The sequence below is a fragment of the Podarcis filfolensis genome (genome assembly GCF_964270895.1).
Source record: "Podarcis filfolensis genome assembly, chromosome: 1".
Taxonomy (NCBI): domain Eukaryota; kingdom Metazoa; phylum Chordata; class Lepidosauria; order Squamata; family Lacertidae; genus Podarcis; species Podarcis filfolensis.
The window spans coordinates 79,373,463-79,395,388 of NC_139604.1; the positions used below are offsets into that span (position 1 = coordinate 79,373,463).

Below are 21,926 nucleotides of genomic sequence, written 5' to 3' on the forward strand. Positions count from 1 at the left end.
TCAGGTTCCTAAATATGTTTGCAAACCAGAACACTCACTTCTGGGTTTGCGGCGTTCAGGAGCCAAGCCGTTCAGGAAGCAAGGTACCACTGTACCTAACAACATCATTAAAGCTTGAATTTTCAACTTTATCATTAAGTGACTACTAATATTCCCCTAAAATTTGAACAATTTTGGATTAAAACAAGTTAGCTCAGGAAACTCCTTGAAGTCCTGCCTTGAAGAACAACATATAGATTATTTGTGCTGTAGGAACTGACAAACAACGGCACAAATATTGTGTAAAAAACCATCACTCTGTGTCTAAAAAGGGGCTTTTCAGAATCCCACATTAGTATCATCTAACATACTTCAAAAATATTCTTGATTGGTTCACTAACCAAGTTTCTTCAGGGCTCCTTCAGCTTTTCCTTTTCTTTTTCATTAAGAAACTTTAGAATACAAAACAATAAATAGCGAACAGCTCAACAACAAAATGACATCACTTTTTTAAAGTTACAAATTCAACAGAAGATCCTTTCCCATTTTCCGGCACGAAGAACTTAAGAAATTATAGTGCTAATGATACCAGCTAATGATATGTCCACACCAATCTTCAGAATGTGAATTAGTGACTTTGCCCACTATTGATCTTTCCGAATTTAAATGAATTTTTAAGGGGCAGTTTATTTTTCACAGTTTGAAAAATTAACTCATTCCACATAGCAAAATATTATACTGGATTCATTATACTTTTGAACCTACATATCTCACAGGTAAAGCTTCTTGGATACAGCTGCCTTCCAAACATTACTACAGCATCAGGGTATCTCCAGCCAGCACACCTAATTAGGCCCAGCTGGGTTCCTACTTTGGCCCCCCAAAGCCATTTTCACCAACCCATTCCAACCTGCACTATATTTGACAGCATTGTGTCAGCAGGTGTGAGCAGGTAAAGAAGCAGCCACCAGGGAACAATCAGGAACTTGAAGTGTGCTCCTGATTCTTCCTTGACAAGCAGGCCTCCCCTCAGTACAGATCAGCTGATTGGTGCTGACAGGGAGTCCCACAGGGATCAACTGCTCTAGGAAGTTCCCCATCAGAAATTCACTAGTGCAGGCTTTGCAGTCCTCAGCACCGATAAGCTTATGGACACCTAAAACCCCTCTGAAGTCTGTTTACAATTGTTTTGTATTTATCAAGTGATTGACAGGTGGGCAACCCAACCCACCTGTCAAAAATAGGCCCGTAGGGAGTGAGAGGAGGAAGGATCTGGTGGATCCAGTTTCCACACCCTTGGCTGACTGTATCAACAATCCATGGACAATGCTATAGAAGTTTTCTAATTTTGTGTAATTACAGTTCTAGCCACAACCAACACAAAGCATGCAAGCTTTTTTTGTGTCACGTGTTTTGTCTGCTTCAAACACAAAAAGCAGTATATGAAAATTTTGCAATACTTTGCCCTATAATCAGGAGCCAAATCCCAAACATCGAAGAATTAATTGTTTTTGCCAAAGGCAAGCTTACATTTTGTGTATACATTGCTTCTCTTTCCTGGAAATGCTCCCTCTCTTTAATCTGAATGCTTTTAAGGTTTTCGTTTTCTTCCAGGAGGCAGCTGCATCTTTGTTCATTGTCTTCAACTTTCTTGATAAGGTTCTGAACCAGAAGTTGCATACTCTGCAATGAAGCCTCCTTTGTGGATAGTTGGTTCTTTGAAGTTCACAAGAAATGAGAGTTAGAGGACTAGGATGAGAATCATCCAGATCAGATTAACAGCATGGACAAAAAAGTATTTTTAAGTAGCAGCAATTACTTTATACTTGTAGCAATTGGATGCTTATACTTTCGTGAATAATGCTCAGCATACTGAGAAGTTGCCGCATCATCAGAGGAACATCCTAGGTAATGGGAAAGATGGCACTTTTTATATAGGTTCACAGCTCAAAGATACCTTTAATTCACTGTTTTGGATTAGTACTTCTTTGGCATCAGTTGATCCACAGGCTACCTGTAAATCAATTATGAAGGCTTCTTTTTCCATTATTTTTTTTTGCTTCTCAGCAAGCATAGCATCCATTTCAGCACCACGCTGGTGTGCAGCATCCAACTCATCAATCTAGAAACAATCAGAAATGTTGGTGGTGGTCACACTAGATATCTACCCACTAAAATCAGCTTCATTTATCTTCTTTGTTTTCCATTACTTTCTCTCCTCTAAGTATCATTCCCTGTTTTCAGCTTTCCTCACCCACAAAATACTCAATAGCTAGGTTGTTTCTTTCATTTCTGTGTGGTACTGGAATGTTACTAACAAGGATTTCTGCTACTGGTATTACTTCAAAAACACAAACATCATAAATACTGATTCCACAGCTGGTAAAATTGTGGGTTGAATGGGCAGAGAATTATAGAATCATAAGAGTTGAAAGGGACGCTGAGGATCATCTGGTCCAACCCCTTGCTCTCAACTGGAAGCCTGATACGGATGACTTCTGAAAAGTCCACTCCTTCTCTGGAATTTAAATATTGTCAACATCAGGAATTCTTAATATTTTAGAGCCAATAAACGTACTACAAGCCAGTTTGAATGAACATGGGCTAGCTTCACAAAACTGCCCTGTGATCCTCAAATGAACACTGGTACTGTATAGAAATCTAATTTAAAAAATAAAAATAGCTGCTCAGTTTTTAGACATAATGCAAACACCCTAGATAAACAAAATCATTACAACCTTGAACAAACCACTACCTTTTTCTGTAGCTCTTCATTTTTTTGGGCATTCTTTGTTTCTAGTTCCTCAACTTTCTTTTTAAGTACCAAGATTTTTCCACGACTTGCAGCCTCAAATAAAAAAAAAGGAGAATTATTTGGGCTATTATAAAAAACAGGGGTACTACAGAGGACTATTTTTCCCCATTATACATAATACATACAGACTTATTAGGGAATAACTCTAGGCATGTCTATTCAGAAGTAAGTCTTACTGAATTCAGTGGGACTTACTCCTGGGAAAATGGGGTTAGGGTTGTAGCCTTAGTCTAACTGAACACAATGGGACTAACTTTTGAGTGAGCATGGATAGGATTGCACAGTTAAAACTTGGATCATAACCAGTAACATGTACACACAGCTAGAGCTTTGCTTGCTGTTTTCATCACAAACTTTCCACTGCTGCAAAGATGTCACTGATTATCTTAAGAAGCAACTTGCAATAACCACTTCAACAAAAGCAATAAATCAAGCACCAGACAGATGCATGGGATCACTCACTTACCCAAATCTGCATATGCACACATTGTGTATGTGTATGTCCAGATTTATAAAAACAGAAAATGAGAGATCAAACCAAGACATTACCAATGCCTATTTGATTTTTTTTTAAGGATAGAACTCACTCTCTTTTGCTCAGAATTTCCTTCTTGGGTTTCGTCTCCCGATAATTGATTTTTGAGTTCCTCTAATTGTGCTGTTAAGGATGTTACTTTGGCTTTGTTCTGCAGCTTTAATTTGGAAATCTTGGCTTCAGAAGCTTCTTTTTGTGCCTGAAGATTATTAACAATTTATTTTTTTAGACAAAATGCAATCTGCCCAAACAAATAACTTACCAGCATTAGAGAGAGATCTACATATATGAAAATAACAAAATACAAAGCCAATTTTTCCACTGAAAGAACAGCAGAACCAGGTGGCTTTAGGCCTTAAGTAGAGTTATACATTACAGTTACCATTAGCAATTTGGAATGGATAATCTTAACCCTGGGTTTATTAACAGCATCTGTCCATACTTTGAATACATGTGCATTTTGAGTGACAAACCAGTCTGGCAAGTTATCAAAACTTAAACTAGATGGAAACTGTACCTGCTAATTAACATCACTGTTGAGACACCATTTTGAAATGCAACTTTTAGCTAATATTTAGAGCAACTTGCTCGTGAGACAACTGAGTTCATTTTCATTTCTATATAATAAACAAACTTTATGTACATACACAATACCTTTAATTGCTGCTCTTTAAGGCATAACTCATTATCCTTGTCCCTGACAAGTTCTTTGAGTTGTGCTACCAGCTGTTCATTTTGGACCAGTTGTTCTGTCAAATCAGTCACAGACATGCTTGCTGCTTGAAATGGGCCATGAGCCTAGAGATAGAGGAGTTAAGTTTGCAACAACAAAATGATGCAGGCAAGACAATTTCAATACATCATTGGAATGTAATATTTCCCATATTTCGGTATAAGAAGAGAGATACAGAATAACTCTTAAATAATTTAAAGCTAATTGCCATACCTGCTATTTATTGAAGGAGAACACTTGCAGCACACACTGAAATTCCCTGCAGCAAGAACTGCACCATTCACTTCAATGGAGAAAGAATGCCTTTCTGGAGGCAGAGCTTCCCTTCCACAGAAGCAAAAGCCAATGAAACAGTTTTTAGAATTGTTCACTACTCTTCTACCCAGACCAGGAATGGGAAACCTCCAACCAGTGGGGTGAATGTAACCCTCTAGACCTCTCTATAAGGCCCTTGGAGCTATCCCCAGGCCTTAATGCTTTTGATCCTGTTCCATGCATTCCTTGAGTGCCTTGGGCTGTCTGGAATGTGTAATTGAAATGTGATGGTGCCTTTTGCTTGCCTGGATGGAGATAAAATTGGGATTAAAAAACCCTGGCTTTAGTGTGGCTGGAATGTAGCCCATAGTACAAAAGTAAGAGTGACATCTGTTCAACATCTTGGTACTAACACTTAAGGCCCTATACATCCCAAGACCAACTTACTTCAGAGTCTCAGAGACTTCTTTATTGGTTACGTATGCAGTTGATCACTACATTCTGCACTACAGTTTCTTTTTAAGTTCCAAAAGTAGTTGATGCCCACCCTAGAGCAACTTGGCACAGGGCTGTCCATGTGGCTCCCCCATTCAGACGACCAGCATTCCTGCCAAGACACTGCAGGCATCCACCATCTATACTTTCCGGAAACAACTGAATACTTTATTTTTTTACAAGCTTTTACAGCTGGATGAAAAGGTCTCTGCCAAAGAAGTTCGTGTTATACTGTTTCAAAATCTATCTTAAGGGGTTTTTTTGTATTGTTTTCTAAATTATTTTTAACTGTTTTATTCTATGTTTGTAAATGGCCCTGATGCACATGTAGAAAGGGATTCATGAATGAATGAATGAATGTTGCTCCACCCATCCCCCCCAAAAAAAAACATGCAACTCTGGACTCTTGAACTGAAGAAGTTTCCCCACCCATGACCTAGATTCAACTTGCAATCATATGCATACATACTTGGAAGTAAGCTCATTAATTCCATGGAGCTCATCTCTAAGCAGACATGTAAAGGATTGCACTGTCAACGTATTAAAACAGAAGTCTTGGTATTTGTACAATTTATCTTGAGGCAATTTGAGTCTTGAAAACAAAGAATGTGCTGGGTTGCCCTTACTTTGTTTTATTAAAGCTGAAAAGCACAGCATTCAGTTGTTTGAACCCAGTCCCTACACCCAAACAGCCAGTCAACTGGATTTCAGCTTCCTTTAAAGATAAACCAAACATGAATGGAAGCCTGCCCCCACCCCACGTCTAACTCTGCCTCTGCTTGGAAACTTGAGTTTTTAAAAACTAAAATATGCAAACAAAAGTAGCCCAATGCAGCTTCAATGCTGAATACTAAATAAATATTTAATATTTGATACTTAAGAATCTACAATAATCAGTACAAAGGTTCCTTGCAAAGGTGTTTAGAATAAATGTATCATCAAGTACAGTGTATAAAATTCAAAGTTAAGTCGATTTTTTTTCCAAAGTACTTACTCCAGATTTAGTAGCTGAAATATCACCGCTGCCCCATTTCAGCATAGTTTTAAAATAGCTATAGAAAAGCAAAGAGAAATTAGTTTACATCAGTAATTTCAGTGCCAACTATTATCTTCAACTAAGTTCTAGGTGTACAAATCTGTATACAGCTTCAGACCATATTACAACCTCACCCCAACTGATCACTGAGCTATGCAGGAAAGGACCCTCCTGGTGATACCATCTTATCAGAAAATTTGTTGCATACAACATAGGAATCAGGCCTTTAGGCTGGAGGCACCTTCTTATTGGAACTTCCACCTTTCTTTTTGGCAGTTATTGAGGACTTCATTTTCAACAAGACTTTTAAGTGGGTACATTGATCCCATTCTGTACCTGCTGTTCCCCCTGCAATCCTATATCTGCAGCTGCTTTTCTGTCACATGGGTTTCTGGACACGTTTCATGAGTTGCAAGGGAAAGTAACCCAGGTTGCTGTTAAAAATAGGCTGGAGCAGGAAGAATAAAGTGTCTGCCTTCTGTCCTCAATGTGGGCTACCATTATTCACTACTATTTGTTCACTGCTTTTTATTTGCCTGACTTTGAAGGAAACAGCTCCACCTGTCCTAAAATGCTAGCAATCTTCACATTATCAAAACACACTCTCTCTCTCTCCTCAACTATATACAGACATTCATAATTAGAGTGATCAGGGTGCAGCATATTCAAAGTCAGGAGAAACTAGTTCTGCTAGTTTCCAGCAGAAGTTGACTGTTGATTGGATTCAGAGAAAAACTTGCAGGGAGGAACTTATTTTTCCCCTCCAGAAGCACCCCTCAACCTCTGTTAGGGGTAAGAGGACATAAGGTGGGCTATGGTGTGAAGGGTTGTGCAGGCTCCTGGGAAAAGAGGGAGTGCATATAACTACTGACTGACTAGCACTTCCACCATCAGAGCAGTTTAAAATCGTCACAAAACTTGTAAGGTGCTTTAAAAGTTTTAAAAGAAGGACAGCCCCACATGATGCATAGCAGAACAGCCAAAAAGGCAGTGGAAATCAGCACCTGATTTGGAAATAAATATGTGTGTTGTCTAAGAAGGCAAAGAGAAGCCTCATAAAGAAGAAAAAAACTGCACGGACTCCTGTTTATACATGTCTGTACACACCCTTATGCCTAGACTCTTGATACAATTACATGGAATTAAGTCCCATTGATTTCAGTGGGGCTTGATTTCTCACAATGGCCCTAATCTGAGGCCTATTAAACTTGTATATAGGCTTAGATGAGTACAGCAGCATTTTAAGCTTTCTGTTGTAAACAGCAGCTCTCCCATCTTTTATGGAATGCTGCTTCTAACAGTTTTGGAAACAGATTTTGATTCAGTACTGGGAAGCTGCTATTTAAAAGGGGAAAGTTTAACGCATCATAGCAGGCATAGATATTATTACATCTAACTTTGGATCAGAGCCCATGACTTCTGCCGCTAAAACTCTCTAGTCAATCACTTGAGTTTTATTAATTGCATTAGGAATCTTAATAATGAAAGTTACTGTTCAGGACTCACAAATGTCACCAAACAAGTTTAACAGCACACCAAGGAGCTCCCTACTAACTCAGTGTAAGTGGAGTTATTTTAGCAAAACAAGTTTTACTTTTGACCAACCATCAATGGTGTTTTAGCATGATTAAAACACCCAAAGGCTTGGGAAAGGCAACTGCTTCTTTAAAAGCAATACTGGAATTACTAATACTCAATGATATCAGAATTGTACCATAAAGGCTTTAATTTTAAAAAGTGTATGTGCTGTGCTAACCTATGGAAAAAGTTTTTTTGTGCCCCAGGTTTCATGAGTGGTTGAAGCAGCTTCAAGTGCATACACTGTTTTGAACCACTGGAGAAGCTAAGGGAAGAGAAAATAACCTTCTTCCACAATAGCAACATTAAAATTACTTTATTTACACACAAAAAGTTCTCTAAGCAGCTCTCACAATAAGAATAAATATTAAAAAGCAACATAATGAAAATTCAGTAAGATATAACACAGCAGCAAAACACCAAATAAGTGCAAAAACAAATAAAAGAGAAAGGGGAGAAGATTATAAAACAAATAAACAGAGCTGGACAGGAGTATGTCTGGCACTGGACAGACATTAAAGACAATGCCAGGCTCAGCTCTATTTGAAAGACATTCCACAAACCTGGAACTACCACTGAAAAGGCCTGCTCATTCATACCCACCTCCTAAACTTCACTTGGCAGGGAAGGATAAGAGGCATACCTCTGAACTGCTGGGAATCACAGGTGGGAAGAGTGCTGCTGCACACAGGTCCTGCTTTGGGGCTACTCAAATGCATAGCCGACCACTGTGAGGACAGGATGCTGGACCATTTGCCTAATCCAGTGGGATTGTTCTTATGTCCTTAAGGGCCTCAGATGAAGAGGTAAGTAGCTACATGTGGGAAGAAGTTTCCAAGCTATGGAAGGTCTTACAGATCAAAAGCAGCGCTTTGAATTGGGCCCAGAAATGGACTGGGAGCCAGTGAAGATAACAGAGTACCGGCATAATATTTGTGCAATACTCAGTTCTATTATCTATCTTGCATCTATATTCTGTACCAACTGAAATATCCAGAGTTTGTAAATGCAGCCCCACAAACAATACACTGCAATGATCAGAATGAAAGGTTACTAGGCATAGATCACTGAAGAAAGGCTGTAAGTAGGGTCATAGCTGGCATAGCAACCTAAACTTGAAGAAGATGCTCCATGGCACAAAGAGCATTTGTCATTTTTATGTGCACATGCACCTATCCAGAAGTGCTATCCATATAGGAAATTTGAAGCAACTCAAAGCATTTTTCTTTGTCCTAAAAAGAGCACAGAATATTGAAATAATATATGCTTTAAAAAGTGCAAAATACTTTATAACCTGATCAGGCTGTGAAGCATTTTGTACTTTAAAAAGTACATTTTATTTCAATATTTTGTACTCTTTTAGGACAATGAAAAATGCATTAACAGCTATAAGTTTGCTGTATTACTAATTCTTTTGATTCTATCATTACAAATAGATCCCCCAACGCTGTTGTACCTTGTGGCAAGATGCTCTGCTTGCTTTAAAGTTACTGTTGTATGAATAAAATCTGATACAATGTTATCCATAACTTTAGGAGCTGTTCTTCAAACGTACTACATACTGACAGTTTTATAAGCACAGGTTGATTGGTTGGTTGCACAACACGTTCATCCACAAATGAAAAGGGCACGCTAGAAGCTGGTTTATATCTACAGGGGAATATTTTTACATTAAAATGCTTCCACAAAGGTAGTGAGAAGATCACTCAGAAGCCTAGGTGTGCATTACTTGAATAGAATACTGTGTTGTTTTACATGTTCTCTTGCAGAATACTTCCAAATAGGTGTATATGGATAAAATTCCACATCCAGACTTGAACACTTACGCATTCTTCATTAAATTATCTTTCCATTGATATGTAACTTTATGGTATTACTCCAAAAAAGTGGTGTGATGAGCCATCATTGCCAAAAGAAGATGACACCTGATTGGCTCTCTAAACCATGGGTAGGCAAACTAAGGCCAGGGGCCAGATCCAGCCCAATCGCCTTCTAAATCCAGCTCACGGTCGGTCCGGGAATCAGCATGTTTTTACATGAGTAGAATGTGTGCTTTTATTTAAAATGCATCTCTGGGTTATTTGTGGAGCATAGGAATTCGTTCATTCCCCCCCCCCCAAAAAAAATATAGTCCAGCCCTCCATAAGGTTTGAGGGACAGTGGACTGGCCCCCTGCTGAAAAAGTTTGCTGACCCCTGCTCTAAACACTCCTTTTTCTGGTTATTTGGCTGTAACTTTTGATAGAATACAGATAATTGAACAAACCTTGTTGCATTACATTCATCATTAAATTATCTTTCCATTGATATATAATTTTATGGTATCGCTCAAAATAAAAGTGGTCAAAATAAAAGCCATCAAACCTCGGAAATACACTTTTTCTAAAAGGTTTCCACAATTTTGGCCACTAGTGTATTTCAGCCCTGACTTGATGTCACCAACCCAACGCTTCTTCCATAGACCACATCAGGGTATAGAAAACTGACTCGCAGTCCTATATCCACTCAGAGGTCAGTCCTACTGGGTCCAACAGAACTTACTCCAAGACAGGGAGGTTCCTATGACTCTACCTAAGAAGGCAGCAGTGGCGACAGGAACTCCCCACCCGCTGCACCCAATGAGCAGTTACCGAGAAAGGAGCAGTTCCTGGCTTCTCAGGTGAATCCCAAACACCACTAAAACAAGGAAGCGGCTCCCTAAAGAACTCAAACGACTAACCAAGCTAAGGAGACTTTCCTTTGCCCCTCCATTCCCCGCAAAGGGTTGTGGGGCAAAGGATCTCGGCCCCTGGAGAAACTGCTGAGCGACACAGTCGCACTTGCGCGGGGGGGGGGGAGTCACTCCCCCCGCCCCGGTGAATCAATCTCTCTCTAGACAAGAAATAGTCCGGTTTCGAGAAGGATCTCAACGGTCCTGCCTCCCCGGAGTTCCAGGTAAGAACCCCAAGGGCGAAGGGGGCGGGGTCTCACTTCGGTTCCGTTGGGCAGGCGACCCTCGCGCTCTGTCTCTCGTTGCAGAAGCCCGGATGCAGAGTGGGGGGAGGGGCCGGCAGCGCCCCGAACTCACCTGAGGGAAGGAAGAGTGTCGGCCGGGAGCGACGCGCTCACCGCCGCCTCAGCGGGACCCGAGCGGGCGCAGGCCGGACCTTATAGGCCGCCGCCGCTGCTCCTCTTCGTCCTCCTCGGCCTCCTCCAGGTGGAGAGCCAGCCGGGAGAGTCATCCCGACACACCAGCGAAGGCCGCTGGCCGGGACCGGGTCGCTTTTCGGCGTGACGGCTGTGTTGTGCGTGCGTGCGTGCGCGAACCTGGCGTGCGTGCGCAGAGGCGTCGAGCGCAGCCAATCGGCGAGCAGGGTTTCCCAAACCCGTCCGGCCACTTTCCCCCTCCCTGGCGGTGTTGGGCCAACTCTTTCCATCCACCTGCCGGTAGGTGTCATGGCAGGCAAAAGCCTCGTATCCCGATTGTAATGCAGGTCATTTCTTCGTGTAACATTCAGAAAACGAGAGCTAAAGGGAGGGTGGAAAAGGTGGAGAGCGTCGTGAGCCGAGTCTTCTGCTCCCCACCTGTAACTCCAGCCATGGGTCGAGCATGGGGTTGGGGTGAGCTGTGGAGAAAGCGCTGCTCAGAGGATCTCGAAATGCACGTGCGTTTTCGAAAAAGAGGACTATGATCTTTAGTAAGTTGCTCTGTTGGCTAAAGCAGTGTATGGGGTAGGTACTGGCTGCGAGGCTTTGCCAACAACGGATCTTTTATTAAGAAAATAGGTTTGGTTGGTTCCTCAGTTTCTCATATATTCAGCCTATACTTTTTACCATTCTAAGGCCATGTTCAAATTTGTTCTTTCAACAAATATAGTAATACCCAGTGCTCTTCTTTTCTTTTTAAAAAAATGGTTAGCGGTACTCTCATTTGGGGGACGCGGGTGGCGCTGTGGGTTAAACCACAGAGCCTAGGGCTTGCTGATCAGAAGGTCGGCGATTCGAATCCCCGCAACGGGGTGAGCTCCCGTTGCTCGGTCCCAGCTCCTGCCAACCCAGCAGTTTGAAAGCACGTCAAAGTGCAAGTAGATAAATAGGTACCGCTCCAGTGGGAAGGTAAACGGCATTTCCGTGCGCTGCTCTGGTTCGCCAGAAGCGGCTTAATCATGCTGGCCACATGACCCGGAAGCTGTACGCCAGCTCCCTCGGCCAATAAAGCGAGATGAGCGCTGCAACCCCAGAGTCGGTCACGACTGAACCTAATGGTCAGGGGTCCCTTTACTTTTACTCTCATTTTGACTCAAGAAAACCACCATTTTATAGTTCAAATCGGGGAAAAATAAATACATTAAATGGACAAAAGTACATACAAAGATTCACAAAATGTTTAGGGATGTGCGTACCCCTGCATACCCACCCCCCAAAGCACTGGTAATACCCAGCTGTCTTCTGTTTAGGTCGCTTTTTCTTTTCTTTCCATGGATTCTAGAACCACCACTAGAGGTCCTCTCTCACTCATTCGGAATGAGTAGCCCAGGAAAAGCTCATGATTTCAAAACAGTAATATAAACACTTGTCATTTTCATCCCCTCTCCTCCTCCCTCCCCAAAGGTCCCTTACCTCTCCCGCCCTGATCTTGCCACTGTGATCCATGCAACGGTCACTTCCAGGCTTGATTATTGTAACCCACTCTACGTGGGGCTGCCCTTGAAACTGACCCAGAAACTCCAGTGGGTGCAGAATGCCACGGCGAGACTCCTTACGGGGTCTTCTCCGCGGGATCACATTCATCCAGTGCTATACCAGCTGCACAGGCTCCCGGTGGAGTACAGGATCAGGTTTAAGGTGCTGGTTTTAACCTTTAAAGCCCTATACAGCCTAGGAGCCTCGTACCCACGGGACCACCTCTCCTGGTACGCCCCCACGGAGGACCTTACGGTCTACAAATAATAACGCCTTGAAGATCACGGGCCTCAGAGAGATTAGGCTGGCCTCGATCAGGGCCAGGGCCTTTTTGGCCTTGGCCTTGACCCCGGCCTGGTGGAACGTTCTGCCACGAAATCAGGACATCTTTCCGTAGAGCCTGCAAGATGGAGTTGTTCCACCAGGCCTTTGGTTAGGGCTCAGCCTGCCTCCCCTTTGTATAAGTAATAATACAAGAACTAATATGAAAGAGGCCTCCCAGCATTCTCACATGCCCATATAAGATCAACGTAAACAGTTGGGCCGATGAGCACTTACTGTTCCCAACCCTAACCCTGCGGAAAGCCATCTAATTAGACTTTAATTTGATTTTGAACTGGTTTTAGGAGGTAATTTAATTCTTGTTTGATTTTATACTAATGTTATATATTTGATGTTAGCCCGATGTTAGCCCTGAGCCCGACTTCGGCCAGGGAGGGTGGGATATAAATAAAAGTTTGTTATTTATTATTATTACCATTTAAACTTGCAGCTTCTTTTCACACTTCCAGGCATCCTGTTTATTGAGTATTCATCCTGACTTTTGCAGGGAGACCAGGCAACATTGTCAATATAATATGCATTTTACTTTGTTTATGGGGAGATTAGGTGAGGTTTCAGCAAAGGAAGTATTATCCTGTACTTTCTAGTGCATTTTTCTGTCACATTCCTTGTTGCAAAAAGTCCAGTATTTTAAGAAAGCAGGTTTGCTGTGAAAGGCCTCCCAGACAACGATAATTGAGCAACCTGAATTGACAGTATGTGGCTGAATCCTCCTTAAAAATAGCAAAAGCCTGGAAGCTTCTTAAGTGTGAGGAGGAAAATTTTAATTTCTAAAAAGATAGTTGCTGTCCTCAAGCACTTGCAGAAGTGCTATATATTTTAATTGAACTGCTTCTCGAGCCAGGGTATTTCTCTTCCCGGAAAAGCATTTTTCTTACGTGTGAAAACTGGTAGGGGTCATTCAAAAGAATTAAATGTGTACTTTTTTATTATCACTTTATGTGGCTCCTCTTATTAATTAAAAGAGATTCCAGAGCTAAGTACTGCTGAACATCCATACAAGTTAAGCCTAAGCTTGGGAGGGGTGGAGGAGATCGCAGTAGTTGCTTGACAGCTCATTGCTTAAAATAGCCTGGCTCACCCTTGAGTCAGTTTGTTCTGATGCATCTTTCTTTTTTGGTGGCTGGAAATGCTGTTCAGGCACAGCAGTTGCTTGCCTTGATGCACACACACACAATGCTGTTTTTAGCTAGTTATATGAGTATGTATTGTTTCATTCTGACTTTTTGAAGCAAAATTAATTTCAGCACAGCTTTATAAGTTGACGCTCCTTTAGAGGCAGAAGCATTTGATTTTTTAAAAATGATTTTGTATTTATTGAAAAAATGATTGAGTTGAACAGACTTTATGAGAGTGCAAATGCAAGCTCATATGTATGCAGTACTAGTCCCCAAACCATGCCAGCACTCTAAAATATTAAACTAGCTCTGTAGCAAGATTCATTCGGCTATCTTTTGGTTTCCTTGTACAGTACATATTCCTTGCAAATGATTATCATCTCCCACTTTGACAAGTGCTCAAAAAGTATTCTTTTTCTCTCTTATTTGAATGAAGGCATAATTGCAAGATTCTATGACATTTGATTATGCTTTGATCAGAACTAGGATGCATATATGAGAAAATGGGTGCAAGATTTGGGTCAAAGAATAACCAGGAAACAATGGAACTGGATTTGGGACAACTTCCATTCTATTATAATTTCTTCCTAAAGGAGAACTATTTAAAAACCTTCTGTGAATGGCATTTAATGCCTTATGAATTGAATATATAAATTAGGATCAGATAAATGTTGGTGATTAAATAAAGCAGATTACATACATATATTTTGGAATTGTTCTCAGACAGAAATATTCTGGAAATATGTTCAGGTTAATATCTCTGATATGTTAGGATATCACATACCCTTGGAACCTATTTTTTCTGCTTGGTTATCTGAAAGATGTTATTCTGAAAAATGATCAAGAGATAGTGCTCAACTTCATAACTACTGCTTAGATTATATAATAGCTAAAATGGCTTTGCCCATTTTATACTTTTCATTTCATGGGATCAAAGTGCCATCATGCTGAAAATATTTCACATACAATAACCAATGCTAGGGAAGGTCTGACGACATGTCTTTTTCCTCCAGTGTTTGGTCCTTTTCATCTGCATTCTTTTTTCTTTGATGTTCAAGGATCCATTCTGTGGGATCTATGTTTAACATTTTCCTTACCCATTCATCTCTTTGCACTCCATCAACAAACTCTTTCAGTGAAATTTTTCCTGGAAGAATAATTTGAAAAATGGATTAAAAGAGGTTCAGCCATAACTTAAACCAGTGGATCAGGGTATCAAACACAAGCTAGGAGACACATCAGAACTTTTAAGAATTGCCAGTGTACACAACAAAGGTCAGAATCATCTTTGGGACTGGGAAGCCAATGCCTTTCGTATCATGGAAGAGATGGCTTGCCATTTGCTGTTACTGAATAGTGTAGTGACTGTAGTGTATATTCTAAAAAGAGAATTGCTGTGCCTTCCCAGATGGGTGAGTAGTTATGGTTACTCAAAAAAATTGCTTTAGGAGCCCCCGGGGCACGGCAATATTTCATTTATTGCCCTTTTACTGCTATAAATGTTTAAAGAAAGAGAGCTTAAGCCCCCCACCCCTTTAGTTGTATATCGGATTGAAATTGGTGGTTTGGCATCTTACTACATTTGTTGGTGAAAATATGCCTGTGACACTCCTGGTCCTCTACTAAGCATGACATTTGTTCCTCTGAGCTCTTTGAGTTTGACATCCTTGCTTCAGAGCAAGTGTTCTGTAGAGTGGAGTCTTGTTCTGCCACGGAAAGACCAAAGTAGATTATCTGTTATCATTACCCATAAATGAATATTATCTTACATGCAAAGTACCGGTACTTCATTTGCTCAGCTTCATCATATTATACGATAGGCCAGTATTATTCCCATTTACGTAAGGGAAATGGAGTCTGAGCAACAGAAAGGGGAAACAAGTGCAGAGTGTTGCTTTGCAGCTCTTCTTCCTCCCAGCCACTGTTGGTCAGACATGGAAGGACAAGAGGAACCGTGGGGGCATGTTGTACTTGCAGTTTCCTGAAGCCAAGCCACTGACCTCAGTTTTTAATCAGGATACTTCTTAATAAACAATAAAGTCAAAACATTATTTTCTGTATAGTTTTGGTGACTCTTAGGTTCCTCCCGGGGAGTCTTTTAAGTGAGTCACTAAGAACTGTATTGTTCTGCCAGCCGAACAGTTATGCAACTGAGCAGCTGTCCTGAGACATCTTATTTCGATAACCTCTATTGTGTATATATCATAGCTCACAGCTGAGGCATTATCAGAAAAGCTTAGCCCTCTTTTCTACATGATTGGCCATTCTTCCCAAATTCCCCAAGATAATTAACTTAGGCTGCAATCCTAAACAAACTTTCACGGGAGTACGTCCAATTGAATAAGGTGGGACTTGCCTCTGAACAAACAGCTGTAAAGTTAGTGGCATTTGCCAATCTTGCATAACTGGCAGCGACCAAGCGTCCATAACAGCTAATGCTCAAGACTCCGTCACACACCAGTGTAACCAAAAACTGGAAGGCAAAATGAGAGGGCTGTGCAAATAGTTTGCAAACTGTTATGTGTTTCCCTGGGGGGAGAGAGAGGATCCAGCAATAGGCAGAGCCTGGGGGGCACTTCTCTCTCAGCAGCAAAGCTTTAGTATAAAACTGACCAGGCTGCTGTGCTAAAACTGGAAGCTACAGTGAGGCAGTGGGTATGTGGGAGCTTCTGGACAGAGTTCCTCTCACTCCTAGCTAGGATGGTTTAAGCCCTATCTGATTAATTCTCAAAATGCAGGTCTTCACCCACAAATTAGCGAGCCACATAGCATGCAACAGTCTGTTGATATGAATAGCATTCGAGTCAAATGGCTTCAAATATTTGTCTTCTGTTCTTGAAATGTGATGTGTCAAGAGCAGAGATATGTCTGAAAACTACTATTTCTGTGTTATACTGAAAATATGACTGCACTGACGGCACTGTGTTATGCAACAATATTAGAGCTTGCAGGCTCTTTAAATTAAAGTGTGGTACCTGACAGGGCCTAGAGGCAGAGTATTTGGATGATTAGCCTAGAGTTGAGCCCAGCACTCTTTTGTGGGTCCAGAACAGAACCCTTCACTTTTGGAGCAGATATGGGAGTAGCACCTAATACAAAAGCCATCCATTCACTTAAAGTGCACAGCTAAAAGACACAGATGCTGGGGAAAAAACAGCCTGGCACTTTCCTTTTTTGGCAGTGAGCCTGAAAGCTAAAACTTGCCAGTTCATTTTTTCCAAGTGGTCAGCATTGTTCCCAGGTAGTATATCTTAACATATTTGTTCAAAGAGGAATTGTTGGCATCTCTCTGTCTCAGAAGACAATGGAGTGCGTCTTCAGGGGTGAAGACCAACCACTGTGTTAGCTGCACCAAAGTGACCTCCCCAGGACACAAACCTGGGCAGTGTGTGTGTGGAGGTCCTGGGCTGCCGAGACTACAAGACTCACTGGTCCAAAAGGCAGTAGAACAATACATTTGGCAACAGCTTGGCTGCAGAAGTTGCCGGAAGGAGGTGTACAAGGCGCCACTTGTATTAGGGACTCTACTCTGGAATTATGTAGGGTTTACTCCCTAACCATTTTTCTCTGGAAGATAGGCCACAAAGCAATGGAAGTTTGGGATCAGAGATGCCTTCTCCTAGAAAAACTACTTTCCCAGGCTGACAAGCCCAATGTGCCCCTCACTTCCCCCTCTACAGCAAATGCAAAGCCATTGGACCCACTATTACAAGTCACTGCCACTTTTTGGAAGCCCACAGATAATTCTAACAATAAAGTACATTTACCATCATTATTTTCATCCATAAGTTGAAATATTCTGTTACACACTTCCTCCGGGGTTGACATCTGAGTATCCATATTTCTTGCCCATCCTTGTTTGACATTATAGACACTCTGGGGAAAATTAATTTAATAATAAAAAAACCCACACGTATTTATATGGCATCGTCCATACATTGCACTTTACAAAGTCACTTACAAATTGGTTGTCAGCACACAAGGGAAATAGGAGAGGAAGGGGACGAAGGCAGGGGTAGAAAGTAACAAACATAGTGAACTAAAACCCATGCCCGGGTAGGCTTGCTGAAATAAACAGGATTTCAGCAGGCGCCTAAATCAATATACAGTAGTGAGAGCACTCGCCTAATGTCAGTAGGCAGGGGATTGTAAAGGATAGATTTTGCTGCACCAAAAAAATTGTTCCTCTCAAATGCAGAACAAACATTATATGGCATTTGTAAACTTCAAGTTCCGTTGATCAAAGTGGTTGAACAGGTATGTATGAGGCAAGATAATGTCACAAGTAAACTAGTCCCAAGCTGTTAGCAGTTTTATATACCAGCAGTAAAATCTTGACTTGGCCTGGTAACAAACTGGCAGTCCGTTCAAATCCTTTTGTAAACCACTTAGAGACTGTTTGGGTATTAAGCAATGTATGATAAATCTTCTTGCACAAATCAATGCTCCGACTATATGTGCATTAATGACACACACACTGGCCAAGATCTGGAGCAACTTCTCTGGGGTGAGACACTATCTGTGGACCAATATGGGCATAGAGTCTGTTATTCTTCCTGACATTGTTTTTAGAGGTTGTTTTCCCCATATGTTTTTTTATAGGCTATCAGCACTTTTGGAGTTGATGTATCTAGCCATTTATTTTCCCAGGGGAGGTTGGGAGACTCCTGCATGCAGCAGCCAGTATAAAGCTTATTCCTGTAATTCAGTGCCCTAAATGGAGGCATCATTTTGTCAAACTCCCACAGATGAGTCTGTTTTCATTCGGAGCAGATGGAGGGGCAAACCATGTACACCCCAACAGAGGAGGGTGCAAAATAAGGGAGCAGTTTGTGTCAGACAGTGAGTGAGGTGTGGAAAGAAACAAGGCAGCATCGGCAAATTAGACACTAGCGGCAGCAAGTCAGAAAAACTGAGAAATACATCCACAAAGCCCTGGACAATGCAACCTGAACTTCAGGTCAAAAATTCTGGCACTGATTCTTTTCTCTACAGTTGGGATTCTTATAAACTAAGGCAGCCTCTCTACACAAGTACAGAAAGTTGCTAAGAGAGCTGGGAGTTCCTTAGTCCCCACTCTCAATCCAGATTTTGTGTGTTTGTATATAAGCGCACACACTGTCCCAGAGTAGTAATCTGTCCCTTTCTTTCTATGTCCCGGTCAGATTGGAAAGGGCAGCTGTGTTTATGCATATTAATGATACCAATGAAAACAATCTCTCATTTTCCTCCTTTCAATATGATCATTGTGCAGCATTCAAATTTTGACTTAAACCATGCCATAAGGCTGATCTCTCCCCCCCCCCCACCTGTTCTTCATCTGACATCTGGGGTGTATAGTGCACCTGCCATTCAGCTTACATTTCTTTTAGTAGTCTTTTAGATTCAGCTAAAAGCCAGTGTAGTGGTTAGGTTGTTGGACCTGGGAGACCAGAGTTCAAATCCCCACTCAGCCATGAAGTTCACTGGATTGCCTTCCTCCAGACGCCACCTCTCAGCCTAACCTACTTCGCAGGGTTGCTGTGGGGACTGTGTGAAGATGGGGAGAATCATGAGCACCACCTTGAGCTCCTTGGAGAATAGGTGGGATATAGACGCAGTGAAATAAATAATAATTCATGGTAAAGAGGTTCAACCAATCTCATGGTTTGGCGTAATCCTGCCAAGTCATTACTGGGGACCCCTCTTCTTCTAGAAGGACTTCTTACCTTCACCATTTTCCTTAGTTCAGCCTTATCAAGAAAGCCATTCCTGTTGGTGTCGTACACTTTAAATGACCACTTCAGTTTGTGCTCAAGTTTCCCTCTGAGTACTAGGTTTAAAATTGCTACGTATTCCAAAAAGTCTATCATGTTATCCTGAAACATTAATAGAAAAGCAGTCACTTGAAAACATCAATATTTTTAAAATTATCCAAACAGAAATGGCAGAACAGTCATAGTTTTTGCTGGGTGCTTCTAGGATAATAAGCCTCCAACCTGAATTAGATGGATGTACACAGAAGTTATCTACAAGTGTTTTTGAAAATTATACTCACCCCATTCGTGTCAAAGGATTTAAATGCATTCTCAGCATATTCAGATGCTTCGCTCTGGCTGGTAATGCCAAAAAACTGCTTAAATTCATGCAAATGGAGACCTCCGCTGGGGCATTCTAGAACAAACTTTTTGTACATATCCTGTAATTCTGCCACCTCTGTTCCTTTCATGTTACCAGTGTGGAGCTGCCCCATGCTCTAAGAACAGTTAAACCCCAGTGAGGCTTCAAATGCCTTATAAATATTCTAGCCTGAAAGTGTAAGTAACTTACAGTGATGTTATGAAACAAAGATTTGCCTTAAAGCTTTAAACCAGAACAATGGGCAGCTTCTATAATCCAGACACAATGCCTTTCTTATTGTGTCCAGACAATTGAGAGCATTTTCTCTTAGCAGAGTAGCTTGCATCATAGTTATATTTTTGGAGTTCTAATAATGCCAATGCACTCATGTTGACCACATTGCATGCAGTCTTGGAACTGGGCTGCAACAAAGTACAACAAGCCTTAGCAACAACATGGCTACAGCGGAGGCATCCTGCAATTGGAAAAGGAGGACAAGGTCATTCAGTTAGATCACTTGTTGGTTGCAATCCCCCTGCACAGGAGCCAATTCCTAGGGGCCATGGGGGCTTTGCCTCCCAAAATAAAATATTTGAGGGGCTGCCTCCCACAGTTGATGGAGATTCCCATTCAAATGGTGTGTGTGCAATGTGTCATGTGATTATGTGGGATGGGGCTTACCAGGGCCCCCACAATATTTTATTCAAGCTGGCACCCTTGTCCCCTTGTAAAAGGTTATTAACAAATATTTAAAAACAATACACATATTATTTGGGCTATCCACTGTCCAGGCAGAAATATGTATATAGGGGAAAACATGTAAGAAGCTTAAGACTAAGGAATACCAAAGTAAAAAATTTTTACAAAATAGAAAAAATGGCACTTTTGGGGTTTGTTTGAGGCATAGCAGTGTATGATTCTGACAGCACAAGATGATGGGGTTGTGGGAAATTCATGACTGGATCTCAGATTTATAAAAGGTTAAATATAGCTGCTGGGAACCCTGATATGGATTGGGACCATGGCACGAGGGAAAGCAGGTTTAACTATCCTCACATATAACACACACAGATTTTGCCAATAGGGGTACAGTGGTACCTCGGGTTACATATGCTTTAGGTCACATACGGTTCAGGTTACAGACTCCGCTAACCCAGAAGTATTACCTCGGGTTAAGAACTTTGCTTCAGGATGAGAACAGAAATCGTGCAGCGGCAGCAGGAGGCCCCATTAGCTAAAGTGGTGCTTCAGGTTAAGAACAGTTTCAGGTTATGAACAGACCTCTGGAACGAAGTAAGTACTTAACCCTAGGTACCACTGTACAAGCATACATTGCCCTGCTTAGGAGCTGGAATAATATTTTTATCATCACCATTGCTACATAGCGTTGGCCAATGTGGCTAACAACAACCAACATACAACTAGGAACAACAACAACAAAAAGATAAACAGCCTGTTAAAAACAACAGCAGATAGAACGTATAGGCTTGATAGGTCAAAAGTCTGTTTAAATAAAAAGGTGTCTTGAATTTAGTTCAGAAGAGCAACAAAGAGGGGGCTAAATGGTGCTCCCTGCAATGGAAGTTCCACAGCCTGGGCACCAAACGTACTTCAGACATTGGTGGGACAGCAAGAAAGGAATCTTTCAGAGGTTTGTGTAGAAAGCGGACCTAAGTGAGGTTAGGACATGCCTGCATCCTGTCCATTGTTTTCATCATAAAGCAGGAGCAGGGACCAGAATGACAGGGACAGAAGTTGTCTCTTTGCTTCATAACCACCTAGTTTTCACAAGAAAAGGAAACAAACATGCAGGATGAATCATCACATGCCAGGTTTAATTAGTTGTGAGTGAGCTTTGATAACAAGAGCCTGAGAAAGGTCAATACAATACATTGCGTATGGCTTGCCTTTGTGGCATCTGCAGAGATTCAACATAATGGAAAATGAGACAGCTAGTCTGGACCCAGATTTTCTTCATTGAGGAATTATTTACCATTGATTCGATTAATTCTGAAGAAATACATAGTGCGGAGGAAGCTTAACAAAAGGAGACTGTGTTGCCATCAATCAGTACAGCTCAGTCTACCACGGGGAAGTTATTCCAGCAGATTTACGACACAAATGCAACGAAAACTTCAGATATCAACTTTAAGGTCAGGTTCCTGCAGAGAGGGATGATTCTGTGTGTGTGTGTGTGTGTGTGTGTGTGTGTGTGTGTGTTAGGAATGCTGGCCAAATCCAGCAGGCAGGCCTGTCCATGCCATTTATTAGGAAGATATC

General features: G+C 41.5%; 2 protein-coding genes across 7 annotated transcripts in view; both read right to left on the minus strand.

Moving 5' to 3' along the window:
• Nucleotides 1-11,045, minus strand: part of LOC310756606 (uncharacterized protein) — a 43,195-nt gene extending 32,150 nt beyond the window's left edge. For 3 of the 5 annotated variants that reach the window (XM_083600945.1, XM_083600944.1, XM_083600943.1), the window contains exons 1-7: nucleotides 10,145-10,329; nucleotides 5,807-5,864; nucleotides 3,984-4,127; nucleotides 3,382-3,528; nucleotides 2,735-2,827; nucleotides 1,937-2,101; nucleotides 1,510-1,695 (exon numbers count right to left, since the gene is read on the minus strand). In XM_083600945.1, the coding sequence (XP_083457071.1) occupies nucleotides 1,510-1,695; nucleotides 1,937-2,101; nucleotides 2,735-2,827; nucleotides 3,382-3,528; nucleotides 3,984-4,127; nucleotides 5,807-5,864; nucleotides 10,145-10,176 (825 nt within the window). In that variant the 5' untranslated portion in view covers nucleotides 10,177-10,329. Of the gene's footprint in view, nucleotides 1-1,509; nucleotides 1,696-1,936; nucleotides 2,102-2,734; nucleotides 2,828-3,381; nucleotides 3,529-3,983; nucleotides 4,128-5,806; nucleotides 5,865-10,144; nucleotides 10,330-10,492 lie in introns of those variants that run through there. The other 2 variants (XM_083600947.1, XM_083600946.1) reach the window with 1 other exon arrangement.
• A 2,677-nt stretch (nucleotides 11,046-13,722) lies between these two features.
• LOC310757587 (guanylyl cyclase-activating protein 2-like) lies at nucleotides 13,723-20,475 on the minus strand. Of its 2 annotated transcripts, XM_083602894.1 has the most exons (5): nucleotides 19,585-20,475; nucleotides 19,256-19,405; nucleotides 17,315-17,423; nucleotides 15,125-15,253; nucleotides 13,723-14,694 (listed from the first exon to the last, which is right to left on the minus strand). In XM_083602894.1, exons 1-5 carry the CDS (start codon nucleotides 19,777-19,779, stop codon nucleotides 14,525-14,527), a joined length of 753 nt encoding a protein of 250 aa, XP_083459020.1. In that variant the 5' UTR covers nucleotides 19,780-20,475; the 3' UTR covers nucleotides 13,723-14,524. The 2 variants fall into 2 exon arrangements, with proteins under 2 accessions (XP_083459020.1, XP_083459021.1); XM_083602895.1 differs by lacking the exon at nucleotides 15,125-15,253 and having other exon boundaries at nucleotides 19,585-20,457.
• Between the last annotated feature and the right edge of the window lie 1,451 nt (nucleotides 20,476-21,926).

Excerpts from the sequence above, each read along its gene's own strand:
- LOC310757587 (XM_083602894.1), bottom strand. The coding sequence starts at position 19,779 with ATGGGGCAGCTCCACACTGGTAACATGAAAGGAACAGAGGTGGCAGAA. Across the intron at positions 19,406-19,584 it reads AATCCTTTGACACGAATGGG|GATAACATGATAGACTTTTT; the intron begins GTGAGTATAATT and ends TTAATGTTTCAG. Across the intron at positions 14,695-15,124 it reads TATTTTCACCAACAAATGTA|GAAAAATTTCACTGAAAGAG; the intron begins GTAAGATGCCAA and ends TTATTCTTCCAG.